Source organism: Trachymyrmex cornetzi, unplaced genomic scaffold, assembly GCF_001594075.2.
Source record: "Trachymyrmex cornetzi isolate Tcor2-1 unplaced genomic scaffold, Tcor1.1 scaffold92, whole genome shotgun sequence".
NCBI classification, from domain to species: domain Eukaryota; kingdom Metazoa; phylum Arthropoda; class Insecta; order Hymenoptera; family Formicidae; genus Trachymyrmex; species Trachymyrmex cornetzi.
The window spans coordinates 1,279,546-1,294,798 of NW_017300267.1; the positions used below are offsets into that span (position 1 = coordinate 1,279,546).

General features: G+C 39.1%; 1 protein-coding gene across 1 annotated transcript in view; it reads left to right on the top strand.

Annotated features, from left to right (window-relative positions):
* LOC108769582 (tyrosine-protein kinase-like otk) overlaps positions 1 to 12,803 on the top strand; it is a 62,444-nt gene extending 49,641 nt beyond the window's left edge. Inside the window, exons 3-9 of the mRNA XM_018520618.1 lie at positions 4,840 to 4,963; positions 5,818 to 6,251; positions 6,556 to 6,852; positions 6,978 to 7,544; positions 7,644 to 7,919; positions 8,056 to 8,241; positions 8,325 to 12,803. Coding sequence (XP_018376120.1) covers positions 4,840 to 4,963; positions 5,818 to 6,251; positions 6,556 to 6,852; positions 6,978 to 7,544; positions 7,644 to 7,919; positions 8,056 to 8,241; positions 8,325 to 9,376 — 2,936 coding nt within the window. The 3' untranslated portion in view covers positions 9,377 to 12,803. The remainder of the gene's footprint in view (positions 1 to 4,839; positions 4,964 to 5,817; positions 6,252 to 6,555; positions 6,853 to 6,977; positions 7,545 to 7,643; positions 7,920 to 8,055; positions 8,242 to 8,324) is intronic.
* The last annotated feature ends 2,450 nt before the right edge of the window (positions 12,804 to 15,253 follow it).

Genomic DNA, 15,253 nt, shown 5'->3' on the forward strand with positions numbered 1-15,253 from the left:
TGTATAATTACATCGTAATTATACATAATACGGGCTAATTTTATTATTTTACTTAGACCACTTTCATAATTACCGGTACAATTAATTTATTCAGAATGTACGCGTCCTGTGCATTAGATTTATGACCTATAAAGGCTAGTTGGCGTATGCCAGACACAACGGCAAAAAGATAATTGTTTGCAATACATTGGTGCAGCGGATGTCACATGTACACGCCACACCAACTTGAGGAAAGTTATTACGCTGTTCGCGTGGAGGATTCATTTTCGAAGTAATCGCGTTCACGTGCAACGCTCGTTGATGAAGCGTCTCTCGATGCGCCGTCGAGTCTGCAGTCTGCAGGTCGTCGGCTGCTATCGAGAGCGAGGGAGACGTGACGCGAGAGGAGAAAAAGTACCGACGACAAGAGCTCGCCTCGTAGATAGAGGTAAAAAGATCGAACCGACTGAGGTGTTAATAATGCCGCCTCGGGAAACTCGAAAGTGCAGTCGTTTCCGTTTCACGGATGGCTAACATACATCTGTGCCAATTGCAAAACGAGATATTTCGTAGATTCTAGCTTTACTTATTATTTAAAGTTATTTAATTTCCAGGCAGAGAGAAACGTTTTAAATTTATTACGCAGTCTTATAATTGAGGAGATCGATCAAAGAGGGAGATATTATACCTTAACGTATCGTTCCCTTATTTTAAAAGTAACATCTGCAAAAATTAATTTCTTGAAAAGGAGATCTATTTTTCAACTTGACAGAAAATTATTACTAATCAAATAATATGGGCGAAAAGAATATGTTTTTAACATGATTAAATGTCATTTTCGTTATCTTTACAACTTTGAAAAATTTATCCTTTTTTTGAGTTGTGACGATTTTTTATGAAGTTAAGTTAATTTGTTTTTAACGATTGATAGTAAATGTTTACCTATCTCATTCATGATGATAATTTGAAAATTACGTTTTGGAAACTGTATAATCACTTGAAAGGAGCGATATCGTGAGCTGAAAGAAACAAATATTTAAAAATATTATACCGTTTTATCGATCGAGCCAAGCAATTTTTAAGAAATGTGTAACTCGTATAACTTTGCATTTTAGATAAATGCATGAAATCAGAGATGCGCGATTTGCAATTAGGACTTTACTTTATAAGTCGATGCCCCGTTAATTGAGACGTAGATCAAAAGTTGTTGTTGCGGCACGGCCGACGATTTAACCGCCGTGTAGTAATAAATTACTCGCGCGCGCGCGCTTTTGTAGAAGTGAGAATCGTTACGTTCGCGGGAACGAGTAAATTATCGCGCGGGGCTTACAGACTCCTAGCCGTTCACGGTTGCGCGTAACGCGCGCGCAATTTGCGACGTTCCGTCCAAATACAATTCCTCCGCGCGCTAACGACGCGCGTTTTTTCTTTCAACTATTGGCGTATTTTTTAACGAGGATCCAGGCGCGCGTAATTACGTTTCATTTTATCCGTCGAGGGTGCCGGCGCGGCCGATCAATTTCATGGCGTGGACTAATGAATCAAATTAATGAACGAAGCCTTATCGTCCACACGGTCTTCGGTAACTGTTGCCCTGTGAGTTATGATGCGCCCTTCTCGCCTTCGCTTAACCAACATTACTTCCCCCGCCGCATAGTTAAACGTATCAGAGGCTTGACTTTGGTTTTCTTCATTAAGAAAGCTTGCCAAGACTTATCGGCAATTATTCTGCGTGTAATCGGAGTAACATTCAATCGAAGTGTCACCATGGTTTATTGTTTTTAATATTATTATTATTGTTATTTATATTAATTTCATTATTATGTATATAATATTATTTTATTATTATTTATATTATATTTATGTTATAATTTTCATAAGATTCTCAGTTTTTTTTTATTTGTATTAGACAAATAAAAAAATGACGAATTTGTTTTATGAATAATAAATAGTATGCCTCCGTGAGATACAACGGACATCGACAGATTAAATGTTTTTCCCAAATCGATACGGATTCGCCCTCGGATACTGAAACCTCAGACAACTCCTGCCGCAAAGTCCAGATAAGTTGAGGAAAAAAAGGGACGAGGATCAGACGGGCGGAGAGGAGCCGGCCGAGACCTCTCGGTTCTTCCTTCGGAGTTCTGTCTGTTCCTTATACGAATAATACATGGAGATGCGTCCTTCGTACAGGCTTTGGGCTTTGACGAGCTCGCTCGCGACGTAGAGCCGCGGAAACGAAGGATAAGCGGAATGGAACGCGTCTTCCGTTCTCCCTCTTAAAAGTCGGCGTTTTATTTGACTCGATTAAATTCGTCGAGTGGAAGCGCCCTGCGCGCGCGCGCGCGCTCTCTCGTTTTCAGACAACTCACGGCAGTCACGGCGGGTTTGATCCTCCCGAGCGGGCACAAAAATGAGAAGAGCGGCAATGGGAGGAATCGACCTGACATTCTCAGGAACCTAGCATCCTCTCCTCCACCTTCTTCCCCTGACCCGTGCCCGCCATCCCGCCTCTCGTCGACTTCTTCTATCTCTACGGAGAATTGCTTTCCCTCCCATTGTCCCGGCTGCGCGAGCGCTGCTTCTTTTCACATTCTAGAATTCCAGCCGGTCTGCCGCGATATCCGCGCGGTTATTCGTCGCCGTTCTCGGTGTCGACGCGCCCTTCCTCCAGGCGCCCTCGACGACGGACGACGTCGAACGTGAAGAAATTGGAAGCGGAGGCTGCCGAGGTCGTTTGTCTCGTCCGTCTCTCCTCTCATTCGGCGTCGCACTGCTCCCTGCTCTCTCTATTCCGATTTTCTTTGCCGATCTACACGAAGGAATCTTGTCGAAGGGACGGAATGTCGACGGAAAAAAATCGTTCGGTGCGCGCACCGCGCGTAATTACGCGCACTCGCTCCACCGCGCCGCGCCGGCCGCTTGCAATATCGCGCACACAATCTGGAAGTTATTAGCGTTGTGAATTCGCCGCGTCTAATATCCGCGATATTTAATAGCTTATGTATGGTTTTCTTATTTTCCTTCCTCCATGCCCCGGTGTGTATGCACGTACGTCGTAAGTGTACGTGCGGTAGCGTAGAATTTACGAGTAGAGATGTTGCGATATATCGCTAGAGCACCGTGATTTTTTTTCTTAAATCGCAGCGCTATATGTAACTGGATGTTTAATCGCGAAATCGCATGTGATTTAAAATCGCGCCTGCCATTTTAAATTGCAGATGTAGCTCGAAATTGCATAATAATTAAAGTATTTATTTATTTATTGTATTCATATATATTCATAAATGAGATAAAACAAAAATTATTTTTATTTCACACATAATTTAAATGTCGTGAATATACATATGTTAGATTATTAAATACTTATTTGTAACGTTAGACGTAGTTGAAAATTTGTTCCTCTTCATTAATTCCTCTTTACTAAAGATTTTGTAGAATGTGATATTTGATAGCGTAGAACTAAAAAGATAGATTAAAAATTATTATGGACATGCAAGTTCCATTTACGGCAAGATATGAAACATGTATGCCATTTTTTCATATTGTGCCATAAAAAATATATATTTCTACATAGTTTAATATTTATTTCCTGTAATTTAACTTAATAATTTCGAGTTATATTAATTTCGATTATATTAATTATTGCATAATTATTTGATATTTTGTATAGTAGAATATTTGTTCTTTAATTTTTTTAAGCCATGCAAGCAATTTAACTAATGCGTAATAAAAAACCGATATAATTTTCTATATCTTGAAATTTTTTCTCTGAAAACGAATTCCAAACTTTATTAGGGATTGTTCATTGCTATTGCATTAAAAAAAATATTTTCGTAATTGCTGTATTCTAACAATTAATATTTTTGTCAATCATTTAGTCAGTTGTCGCTGCTTTTAACTTCAAAGATTTTTCATGAAAGATTCATCAAAAATTTTTATCAAACATTTTTAATGCAAAAACGGGCAGTTGAATAAATATATAATGCACATATTTCATCGCGATTTTTAAATTGTACAATATATGACGCGATGTATCACGCGCACTGCGATTTTTAGGAAAGATTGCAGTTGCATTGCGCAATTTTGAAAATCACACGTCTCTATTTATGAGATACGTATTCGCGGTAAAACATGCCAATGACAACTTGCATATTCGTCATTAATAATAATAAATATTTATAAAAATAAAGTTGTGTTTAGTTATATTTCAACATTTAATTGAAACTATTTCACTCAATATTTGGTAGCTATAACCAGACTCTTTTTTCTAGTGCGGAGAGTTATTAAAAAGGAACTAAAACATGTAGAGTTTATATGGGGTGAAAGGAAACTGAGCTTGATGTTTAACACTTTAATATAAAGAAGAACTGTACAAATGTAATCTCGCGGGAACTTTGATATCTCTCGGAACACGACGCGTTCAACTCTTTTTCTTTCGATCTCTTTACTCGACTCTCCATGCGGCTCTGTTTTCGTTCGTGTCCTCCATGTCTTGTCCAACCGATTCGTCTAAATACAATTACTTATTTTATTCCGCAAAAGGTGTCCTACAAGAAATAATGATACTGACCTCGTCTAAAAATTTAGTTTTTTTCACAAATATATACATTGTTCCGATACAACGGTTGTTTTAATTATTTTTTAATTACGATTAAAAATAATTAAAATAAAGCACAAAGTAACGATAAAGCACATTATCGTAATGCAGTTGATATTCTATTAAACATTCGTTTTGTTTTCCTACCTCCCCATTATGCTCGCGTGTAATCATTTAATATACCGTATCGTACACTGCAAACATTTACCGCATTAATAGCTGATCATTGCATTACACGGCATAATTGATTTCTGTTTCAGGGATCAGCGAAGCAATCGTGCAGCTGCAGCAACCAAAATTGCCGTCCACGATCCACGTGGACAACGAGGTCGAGCTCCGGTGTCACGTCGACGGTTCCGGCGACATGAAATACGAGTGGTTCAAGTTGGTTGCTTCGTCTGTTTTAACTTTGTCTATTTACCTGAGCGTCTCGCGCGTGATAACCGGGGGCGAGGAGAGAGAGAGTAACTAGTACTGGAAAATCTAAGCGGGATGCGCGATGAGAAACACGGGGATGGACCGAAACGAAGGGGGCAAACTACTAAGTTTCTAGCGTAACTGACACCCGACGTTTACAGGACCGACCTGGTGAATTATGAAGTGACACTCCCTCGCCCCGACGTGCACCATTGAGAGTTTCGCCTCCGTCGTCATTTTGAATCATCCCCCTCATTGTAAACCCGCGACGCCCGTTCCCCATGGAATACGTCGTGCATTCGGTGGAGTTTAATGATGTCGCAGTTGTGTCACACGATGAAAATATCACACGTCGGAAAAACTTTTCCCTCAATATATTTTCGAACCGTCGCGTCTGTCGCTATTTCTGAATTAAAGGCGAGAACGAAGTCAGTTATCGCGCGAGATTTACGTAACTTAATAATCTTCCATAAAAGATAAGATTGGAGCACAGACCTTTGCATAACGCATAATACATGAGGCATAATAAGAGACTCAACCAATGAGAATCCTTTATTTTATGGAAAGGAAGGAAGGAAATAGCTTTGATCGATTCATTTTCTTATTCATTATGCGTTATGCAAGAATCACGTGTTGCAAAAATCGAGCATTTAAAGTCACACAAAAATGGAGACTTGGCTTGTGAAATAAGTTTCTATTTGAATATAGAAATGACACTAGCTGTGAATAATTAATGCAAAATTTCATGCATGCTTTTATAAAAATAATTTGTATATCTCACGAAGATGATTCAAGTCGGGGATCGACTGTTCGTTTTACAGGAACACAGTGAGCGTGGCGAAAAGCGATCGTGTCGAGATTAAGAAAAAGAAACTGCACATACACAGAGCAATTCCAGAAGACAGTGGCATGTACACCTGTGAGGCCAAGAATGAAGCAGGAGCCTCGCCAGTGACTGACAGTTACCCGTTAATCGTTTCCGGAAATGAGACTGCGACGATTAAGGATGTTCCGAGAAACCTGATTACTAAACGCGGCGAACCGGCTGTTTTGCACTGTGTGTTCGAGAACGCCGACGAGGTGCAGTGGTTCTTCAAGGAAATCGGTCCGCTGGAATCTGACGAGGAGCGGACGATCTTCGAGAACGGCACTCTCTTAATACGCGTCGCTGATCTTAGGGACCAAGGATTCTATTCCTGCCATGGAATAAGGGATGAGACCACAGTCAGTTATACGGTCGAATTACAAATTGCCTGTAAGCACCAATCGATTTTCGATAGCCCAATGATAATAGAATTAAAACTAAAAGTAGACAAGAGATAATGAAATAATACAAGAAAATTAATTAAATAACAATAGCTAATAGAATTAATAGAATACGTTTAGATCACAAAAGTCTTAAATGTTTATAATACATACATGTATTAATCTGTTCGAATTATAATATTTTAATGTAGCATTTTAAACAAATTGATAAATAGTATAAAATAATAATGATTGTAATATTTTGAAATAAACTTCTTGATAAATGGAATTCCGAACGTAAATAAAATTTGCAGATTTGCTGAACTTTTCGGTGGCTACTTTCGAACCAAAACGTCCAACTCAACTGGCGATTGTCGGCGAGGATCAAGAGTTCCAAATAAGTTGCCTAGAGCCCTTAGGGCTTCCTTCGCCCAAGGTTTACTGGAAAGATCCCACGGGACATATTATAAGCGATACCGGTCCCGTACGCGTTCAAGATAACACGCTCATCATCGCGAAGGCACGAATGGGCGAGGACGACGGCAATTATACTTGCGTGGCTGAGAATATGGCCGGTGAAACGGATATATCCGTCCAAATAGTTATATCAAGTAGGTATACAATTTTCTTAACGAAGAATTATAAGCAGAATGATGCGGTTTTCTATGAATACGATAAATTCTTATCGCATAACGACTCAGGAAGATTACAAATGTCCTGTCATTTTGATTTCTAGCCCCGCCAAGTATAATAAGCTCCCCAGAGTCGCTCAGTGTGATGGAAGGTGATTCCGTGACACTAACTTGTTCGTATTCCGGCATGGAACCGCCGGTTACGCACGTGCATTGGTTGAAGGACGGAGCGCAGCTGAGGGAATCGGGCGGTCCGACAAGATACCGCGTGACCGATAATCATGGCAATGTTACGTTGCATTTCAAGAGCGTTGACCTGTCTGACAAAGGGCACTACATGTGTCAAGTATTCACCACGGGTTTCCCGTCTCTGTTTTCGGATCCGGCCGTTCTCACGGTTGAAGAGAAGCTTAAATTCTCACCACAACCCGTCAATAAACGCCTAGAGCTCGGCTCTACAGCGAAGGTATCGTGTAAGGCCCAGGGTGCCACGAACCCCATGGTAAAATGGGTCAAGGAGGGCGAGGACGAGGAATTTCCCAAACATGTTCAGGATATTAACGGCACTCTACACTTCAACGGTGTATTGGAGGAGGATAAAGGGCGATACACTTGTGTCGCCAGCAACGCTCAAGGGTCCATCAATCACACAATTAGCATTGATGTAGTTAGTACGTATCGGTGTTTGTACGATGAATGTGGACCGAACAAGAAATTCATTTACAATACATTAATTAATAATTAATTTAATGTTCATTTATTTTTCACAGTCGCGCCGAAATTTACGGTACAACCGCAAAATCCAACGGAGGCGATTGAGGGATATCCAGTGTTGTTACACTGTGCCGCCGAGGGTGATCCTAAACCGACCATTCAATGGGATAAAGATTCTCGCATGAACAATTTAGATAATCCTCGATTCGAAGTATTAAGTAATGGAAGTTTGTACATTAAAGAAGTGTATCTTAGTGACGAGGGGAAATACGGATGTACCGCTGGCAATAGCGGTGGTTTAAAACGAGAGGAAGTTCAATTAAATGTAAAAGGTACTTGATATTATTATTTACTTATTATTATACATTATTATAATATATTATTATAATGTATAATTTCTCGAATGATTATGTTAAATTAATTGTAATTTAATGCGATCTATTTTATAATAATAAAATATTATTTTAGCTGGAGATAATTATAGAGCTGACATGGATCTAGAAGCCTCTGATGATGGAACGATGATGACTAAGACTGTAACGATTACTCTTAGCGCAGCCGCGGGGTATATGGTGCTCGTCGTTGGTCTCATGTTATATTGTCGCTATCGCCGTCGTCGCAGGAAGCAACAATACCTACAGGAACAAACAGAAGGTATATTGTCAATATTAATGTATGTAATAATTTGATGATATAACATGCATATCTAAATTAATGTGTATATCTCTGAATTTTAGAAAAAATAGAGAATGGTGATGTACAGGAGGAACAGACAGAGTTGAAGGAAACTGGGAATAAAGTGAATTCAACAAATAAGAAGAAGGAAAATCGCGATTCTCAAAACAAGAGTGACGGCGCAGATACAGCTCATAGCCAAAGTAGCAATCAATCTAGGAAATCTAAGTCGAATTATGATAAAATTGCCGTTTCGCGCAGCAATCTAAAGGAATTGAAGCCTCTTGGTCGGGGAGAATTTGGTGAGATTTATTCTACGAAATATCAAGTTGATGGCGATAAGGAATCCTTGGTCATGGTAAAGAGTCTGACAAACACGAAAGACGAAATTGCTCTTCAAGAATTTAAACGACATTTGGATCTTGTTCATAAACTTAACCACGAGAATGTCGTCAAGTTGATTGGTCTGTGTCGAGAGGAAGAGCCCGACTATATGATTTTAGAGTACACTGATTGGGGCGACTTGAAACAATTCTTGATTGCCTCACGAAAGGATAACAATTCTAGCCCAACGCACGAAACGAAAGTACCACGTGCACCTCAACTGTCAGTGGCGCAAATACTTTCACTATCGAATCAGGCTGCGAAGGGCCTAAAACACTTAGCCGATAATCGATTAGTCCACAAGGATATAGCCGCGCGCAATTGTTTGATCGCCAGCAACTTGACGATCAAGATCTCGCTACCATGCATGACCAAAGAGCCATACCAACAAGAATATACGAAACATCGGAATCAGATAATTCCGCTGAGATGGCTGCCCTATGAAGCAGCGTACGAGGACGAGTACTCTACTAAGAGCGATGTGTATTCATTCTCGTGTTTGGTTTGGGAGATGTTCCACCAGGGCGAGTTGCCATTTAATAAGATGAACGACGAGTCCGTGTTAACACAGCTTAAAGCGCAAATGCTCACGTGGAAACCGCACAAAGCAGCGCCGCCGGCTCTTCAAGAGCTGCAAACTCAGTGCTGGGCAAACGATCCACGTGAGAGACCGACCTTTGATGAAGTTGTGTCGAAAATAGGCGAAATTGTGGTCGATAGTTGCCTGTAGGCTATTATCGCGACCTATTTGTACGAGGCTCTGAATATTGGAAATACTGCAATAGGGGTAATGATTGTGTGGAGCTGTATATCGAGAGGTAAGGCTGACGAGCGCCGATGACCACGCGGTAGTGATCTCTCCCGTATGAGGAGGAGAGACCGAGAAAGCCGCGGTTTCGCGCGAGAATAATTAACCGGCTTTCATATTAAACGCTTCGTATCGATTATATATGCATAATGAATTATAGGAAACCCTACTCTTTTGCAAAAGGAAAATGCTTGCTCATTAATCATTGAATGCGCGAGAATTATGTGTCCTAATGACGTCGTCGCAAATCGTGATGTATAGATTTTACGCAGAATTTAATATTTCGCATCGATGCGTGTCATTTAATCCACGTCGTTGCATATAATCAAGTGAATAGCATCTTCACTGAGGAGAGTTTTGATATATTTTATGGATTTCACTTCAGAAATCATTACATCATATTTTGTGCAATCTTGGCTTTTTCTATCGTTTCGCGAATGTCATTTTCCAAAACCGCACTAGCGAAATCTCCCACAAATCTCCGTGTTGTACGATCATTAAACGTTATATCGTGATCTCCTCTACTGCTTCCCTGTTATAGATTATGAAATAGAACGAGATAAGATCATTGGTTCCGCAATAATTATTCATATTACAGTATTTTGTCGCGCCTACTAGCTCGGTAAGAAAATAATATTTATTTCGAATAGCATCTCCGCTCCAATGACTGTTCTTCTATCGTTGGACTAAGTAATGATCTGTATGGACCCATACACGTTATTATGCAATTAATGAAATATTTAGTATACAGTATCGATATAATAATAAGTATCTTCACCACACATCGAATACTCATAAGATACGTTAATTATTAGGTGAGCCGAGGTCCGAAAACTGATAAGGGAAATGTTCAATCGGATCGTACGAAATTATACGGGCGGTCTCGATTGAACGTTCGATGATCGGACTCGGCGCTGCAATGACATGCATATTAAGAAAGTATCACGACCATATCAAATGACGAAGAAAATCTTATCTCCGCCTATTTACTTCTACACCGCTAAGACATAAAAAGAAACTTTTTATAACATATATTATTTATAACGTATATATTTATGTGTGATAAGAACGCAATCGACCACTCGTATTTGACGAAAAAGACGGCCTTGTACATATACCGATGGTATGCAAGTATATAAGTAAGTTGTTTTCTTAAAGCGCGAAAGACTAGCGTGAATCATCGTGTTAATTTTCATTAATATGATCATTCGAATTCTCGATGGCTTTTTATTAAAGAATTTCGTAAAGAAGTTTCGTATATATTGGTATCAGAGGTGAGAAGATCATGGCGCGTACGGCTAGATGCTGGGCACGCGAGGAAAACGATAACGATAAAACGGCATATACAGAATGACGCTTGAAAAAACCTATTTTTACATGCGGAAATTAGAATCGATCGGATCAGAGACGAAGTATCGCTCGCGATATTTTTGCATTCGGGATCTACGATTTGATAAGTAGCGCGAACAATCTATGTATTTGACGCGATGGTCCAATAAGAGGGATGTGCTAAATATATATTCGACTCCGTATTCGATTTATACAACGAATATCAATGTTTATATTTTAACAGTACGTAAGTTTTAACGTCGTCCCTATTTTTGCATTTAATTCTACTGTAAGAGAGATTGTAAAGGAGAGAACTCGCGAGGCAATTATGGTGCGCACAGTTGCTTCTTCCATTTCATGCAAGACTTCCGTTGATGCTTCGTAAGCCAAGTGTTTGCAGGGTACAGAGAAAGAACCACCGGTAAAGGTAACAGCTTTTAAGTCGTGCGGGATAGACAGCGTTAGAAATGCTCGTAATAAAAAATAATCGTATATTGCTATAACTTGTTTCACATTGGATATTACGAGTACTTACCGCTTTTAATAATTTTTGAAGAATTAAAGCGCGCATAGAGCCGTACAAAATCAGCCAAATTCAGTTTCGTCGGTTGGCAATGCAGTTCAGTAGAGCTTCTACTGTGTGAGTATATTCTACATGAAAGTACTTATGGCTATTGAAACAAAAAAAGTAAAGAGTAAATGTCGAAAGACTTTGTCAGTTCTTTGTTGATCTCAATATCGATCTTTAACTAAATATATTTTAACAGGTGTAGAACAATACCTTCGGTAAGAAATAGTGATTTATTGGACCGTGAATAAAATCAATCGCGCAACTTGTTTGATTTAATACGTGTCTGCAGCAACGAAAAGAACTGAATGCGGAATCGATTGGAAGGAATAGAAAAGAAACAGATCAATGAAACGAAGCTGCTTTAATATATGTTTGTTATTGGTAATTCGTCCAAAAATTCTCTTTCGAGAATTTCTACTTCTTGGAAAAATTTAATGTTTCTTTCGAGGAGTAATTATGAATGACTCTTCGGCTCTGTGCATGCTAATATAAATATGGTGTATCATATATGCATATTAGATATAAAGCACTGACGTATAACACTGCCAATGATAAATACTGTTCTCTAATTTACTAAAGCACTCTTGTTATACCGGAAAAAACGCGAGACAATTCGCGAAGGCACTTTGCCTGTCAAAGCATCTCGTCGTATATTCGTGGACACTCTAATTAAGAATATGTAAAAGCACGAAATATATGAATAATCTTTCAAAGTTACCCGAGCTCGCGGCGTCTCCTACGACTTTTATAATGCTTCCTAAATGTTCGCTATATACGTCAAGAAATATTCTTGTGATCAGTGATGGCGAACGTACTTAGTAGTATGAAATCCGTCGCGTACTTTTACATTTAATTTAAAGAAAAGATTCGACAGATGCAGAGAGGATTAAAATTGTTCAGGTGGAAAAATTAGCTGAGATTGGAAACGTGTCCAAAGTACTTTCGCAATTCGTAATACGTATTCAGTAGTAATACAAATTCGAAGTAATTCGATAGTTCTATTATTGAATAAGAAACCTTATCCAAAGTTCGCGTTTGAATGAAATGGGATATTAAGTTACGCGGAAAGTTTGAAGGTAGTCATATTTACAGAGGTATTTTTGAAGCACGGAGTATAATCTGAGTACGGCCCATCACTGCTTGTAACATAAAATACGCTAGGAATATACGTTACAGCGATCTCTAACCCGCAATTACACGTATGTAAAGTTAAGATCAATTATCCAAGTCCTATGTGCTCATATCATTCGCTCAGATATTATCTAATCGTGAACGACCATCACTGCCATAAAGAAGGCACATCAATCGATGTGCCGGCGAGTTTCGTGAAGGCTACCTATTATGTCCAATATGTCTAGTCATATACGATGACAAAGTGAACAGCGTACGGGAAGCTCATTTGAATGACGTTCATATCCTTAGGCGTTCCAAATCGATTTCTTTTTTACAGTATTTTGTAAATATTTGTACTTTTTTATCTACGTCGTACTTATGAATTTTTGGAATAGTATGTGCTACGATTAAATAAAGATGAGAAAATAAAATATACAATGCGTATCATGATTTCATTGCGACCCATATCCTTATCAGAACCTTATCAGCCTTTATTAGAACTTTATCTCGTACTAAATGATAAAATAAAGAACAGATGGTTTATTTTATCTCTTGCGGTTTTAACTTTATCTTAAATCTTATTTAATAGTTACATCTGTTTTTTATTATAATAAAAGTTATTGCGAAAAATTTTAATTTCTTTTATTTTTAAGAAATTATTTAAATCTATTTAAAATAAAAATTAACTACGTAAAGTGAATAAATTCACTATCCGAATGCACGTAATCATTAAATCTTTCAATAAATAAAAAGTACTCGAAAAGAGTACAAGGATATAATGAGAGGAAAGAAAAGATCAATCTTGCAATTTTTCCACGTGTCTAAGAAATACGTTAGAGATGAAAAGATTTAAAAAAAAGGATACATGCTATATCGTGGTTGAAATATTTGTGAGTATTAGAGAAAGAGGAGTGGCGTATTACCTAATCAAATTTATTTTTACTTAATATTTCATGGTACAGTCTATACCTATTATGATATATAAAATAACGTAGTCGTCGAATGCAAACAGGTTCAACGAAAGCAGAAACGTCGACTGAGTAGCGCCCAGGAAAGAAAGGTGATCGAACGTCCGAAATGAAACGTGTAAATCATCGATGTGAACGCAGTAATGTGAGAAGTGCGTTTAGTCTTTTATGTGTGTTTATATATTTATATGTAAAGTCTAAAAAAGGTGAGGATGAGTCACTTAATTCTTTAGTACTTAATTCATTAATACAGCGTAGCAGCCTCACTCTCTAATAGTACTAAATATAATAATGGTATAATGCGATAATTATATCGTTAATATAGATTATTAACATTATAAATAATATAATCGTCGGAATTCGTATAATAAACAATGATACAAGGTATTTTTGTCGTTTTAGTTTTTTAAATTGTTATCATATAGTAATAATCACAATAGCGTATTCTGAAAAATAGATTAGGGTCCCGTGGGCAGAGGGCGGAGTGCCTCACTTCTTCCGAACAAATTTCTCTCCATTTCGCTTCGCTACTCTTCCCTTTCTCTCTTTCGCTATCCGTCGCGCTTTAAAGTTCTCCACGGGTGCCCGGAACCTAAATTGGACGAGGATCTCAAGAACGATTGCAAGTCTCGACGGGAGCTCGCAAAGCCCGTACAGTTCTTCTCGTCTACGTAGTCCTCTTAATTGCGCCGCAAGGACTCGAAGCAGCCACGAAGAATCGCGCTGGGAATTCAGCGATATATTGAACTACGTTTCGCACATTGAACGCGATCGCCGTCCGTTTTTATGTGACAGTACCAAAAAAGATATCGCATCGCTATTTTTCATCGCCAGGAGTACACTTATGTAGTTTCAAGTCATTACATGAGTTGTTACAAGATTCGAATGTTCCGAAGACAATCGATCGACGATGAGGCTCTCACGGAGTCTTGATAAACGTTTTGTGTCGTTCGACCATAGTTATCGACAATTTATAACGATCTTTCGCGACTTTTCGACTTTCAACGCGTTATCTCGTTGATCGAGAATCCGTACAAATATATCGTCGTATCTTCCAGGTACACTTCGAGTGTATTTTGTAGTAAAACTAAACTGCGCCGCCATCCCTAAACTTGTCCCATTCCCTTCCTACCCCGACTTTCACGTTTCTGTTCTAGCTTTCCTATTTTTTCATTTTTTTTCTTTTTTTTTTTAAACCGCGTCTCTGCCACTCTGCCTAGGGAACCCACTATAACAGGGCACTATGAACAGCAGTCTGCTGGCTAAGTGACTTTCCGAATCTACAATCGTTCCTCCGCATTCTCTCTTCGTTCTCTTTCTCTCTCACTCGATCAGATTTCCCTCTCTCGCCCTGTCGCACTCTTCCGCCTAATCCTCCTGCACACAAAGAGTTCGCCCCCGTTTGCTCGATCTTACTTTCTCGTTCTCTCTCCCTTTCTGGCAGCCTCTCTCTCTCGTGTTTACTTCTCGTCTCTCATCGACTCCATCCGCGCCGTACGCTTCCCCGCAAACCTATCGACTCGTTTACTAATAAATCCCGGCTGTGTGCATTTCTATTCTTACCTCGTGCAAGCATGAACTTTTAGACGGAAAATGCAAACGCCGCGTAAAGTCATGCCAAGGATAAAAAACGCAGCACGTAACGAAAGACAACGTTGCGCACAATGGTAACATTGCGTAACAGGTGTTGATCAAACGGAAAGAAACACTGCCGCGCGAATGCAAGGAACAAGAAAAGTCGGGTCCGCGAACGCAATCCGTGGTCTATTCAGGTAGTGAGTTGGTGTTAATTGTCATCATTTAGATGTCGAAATGATG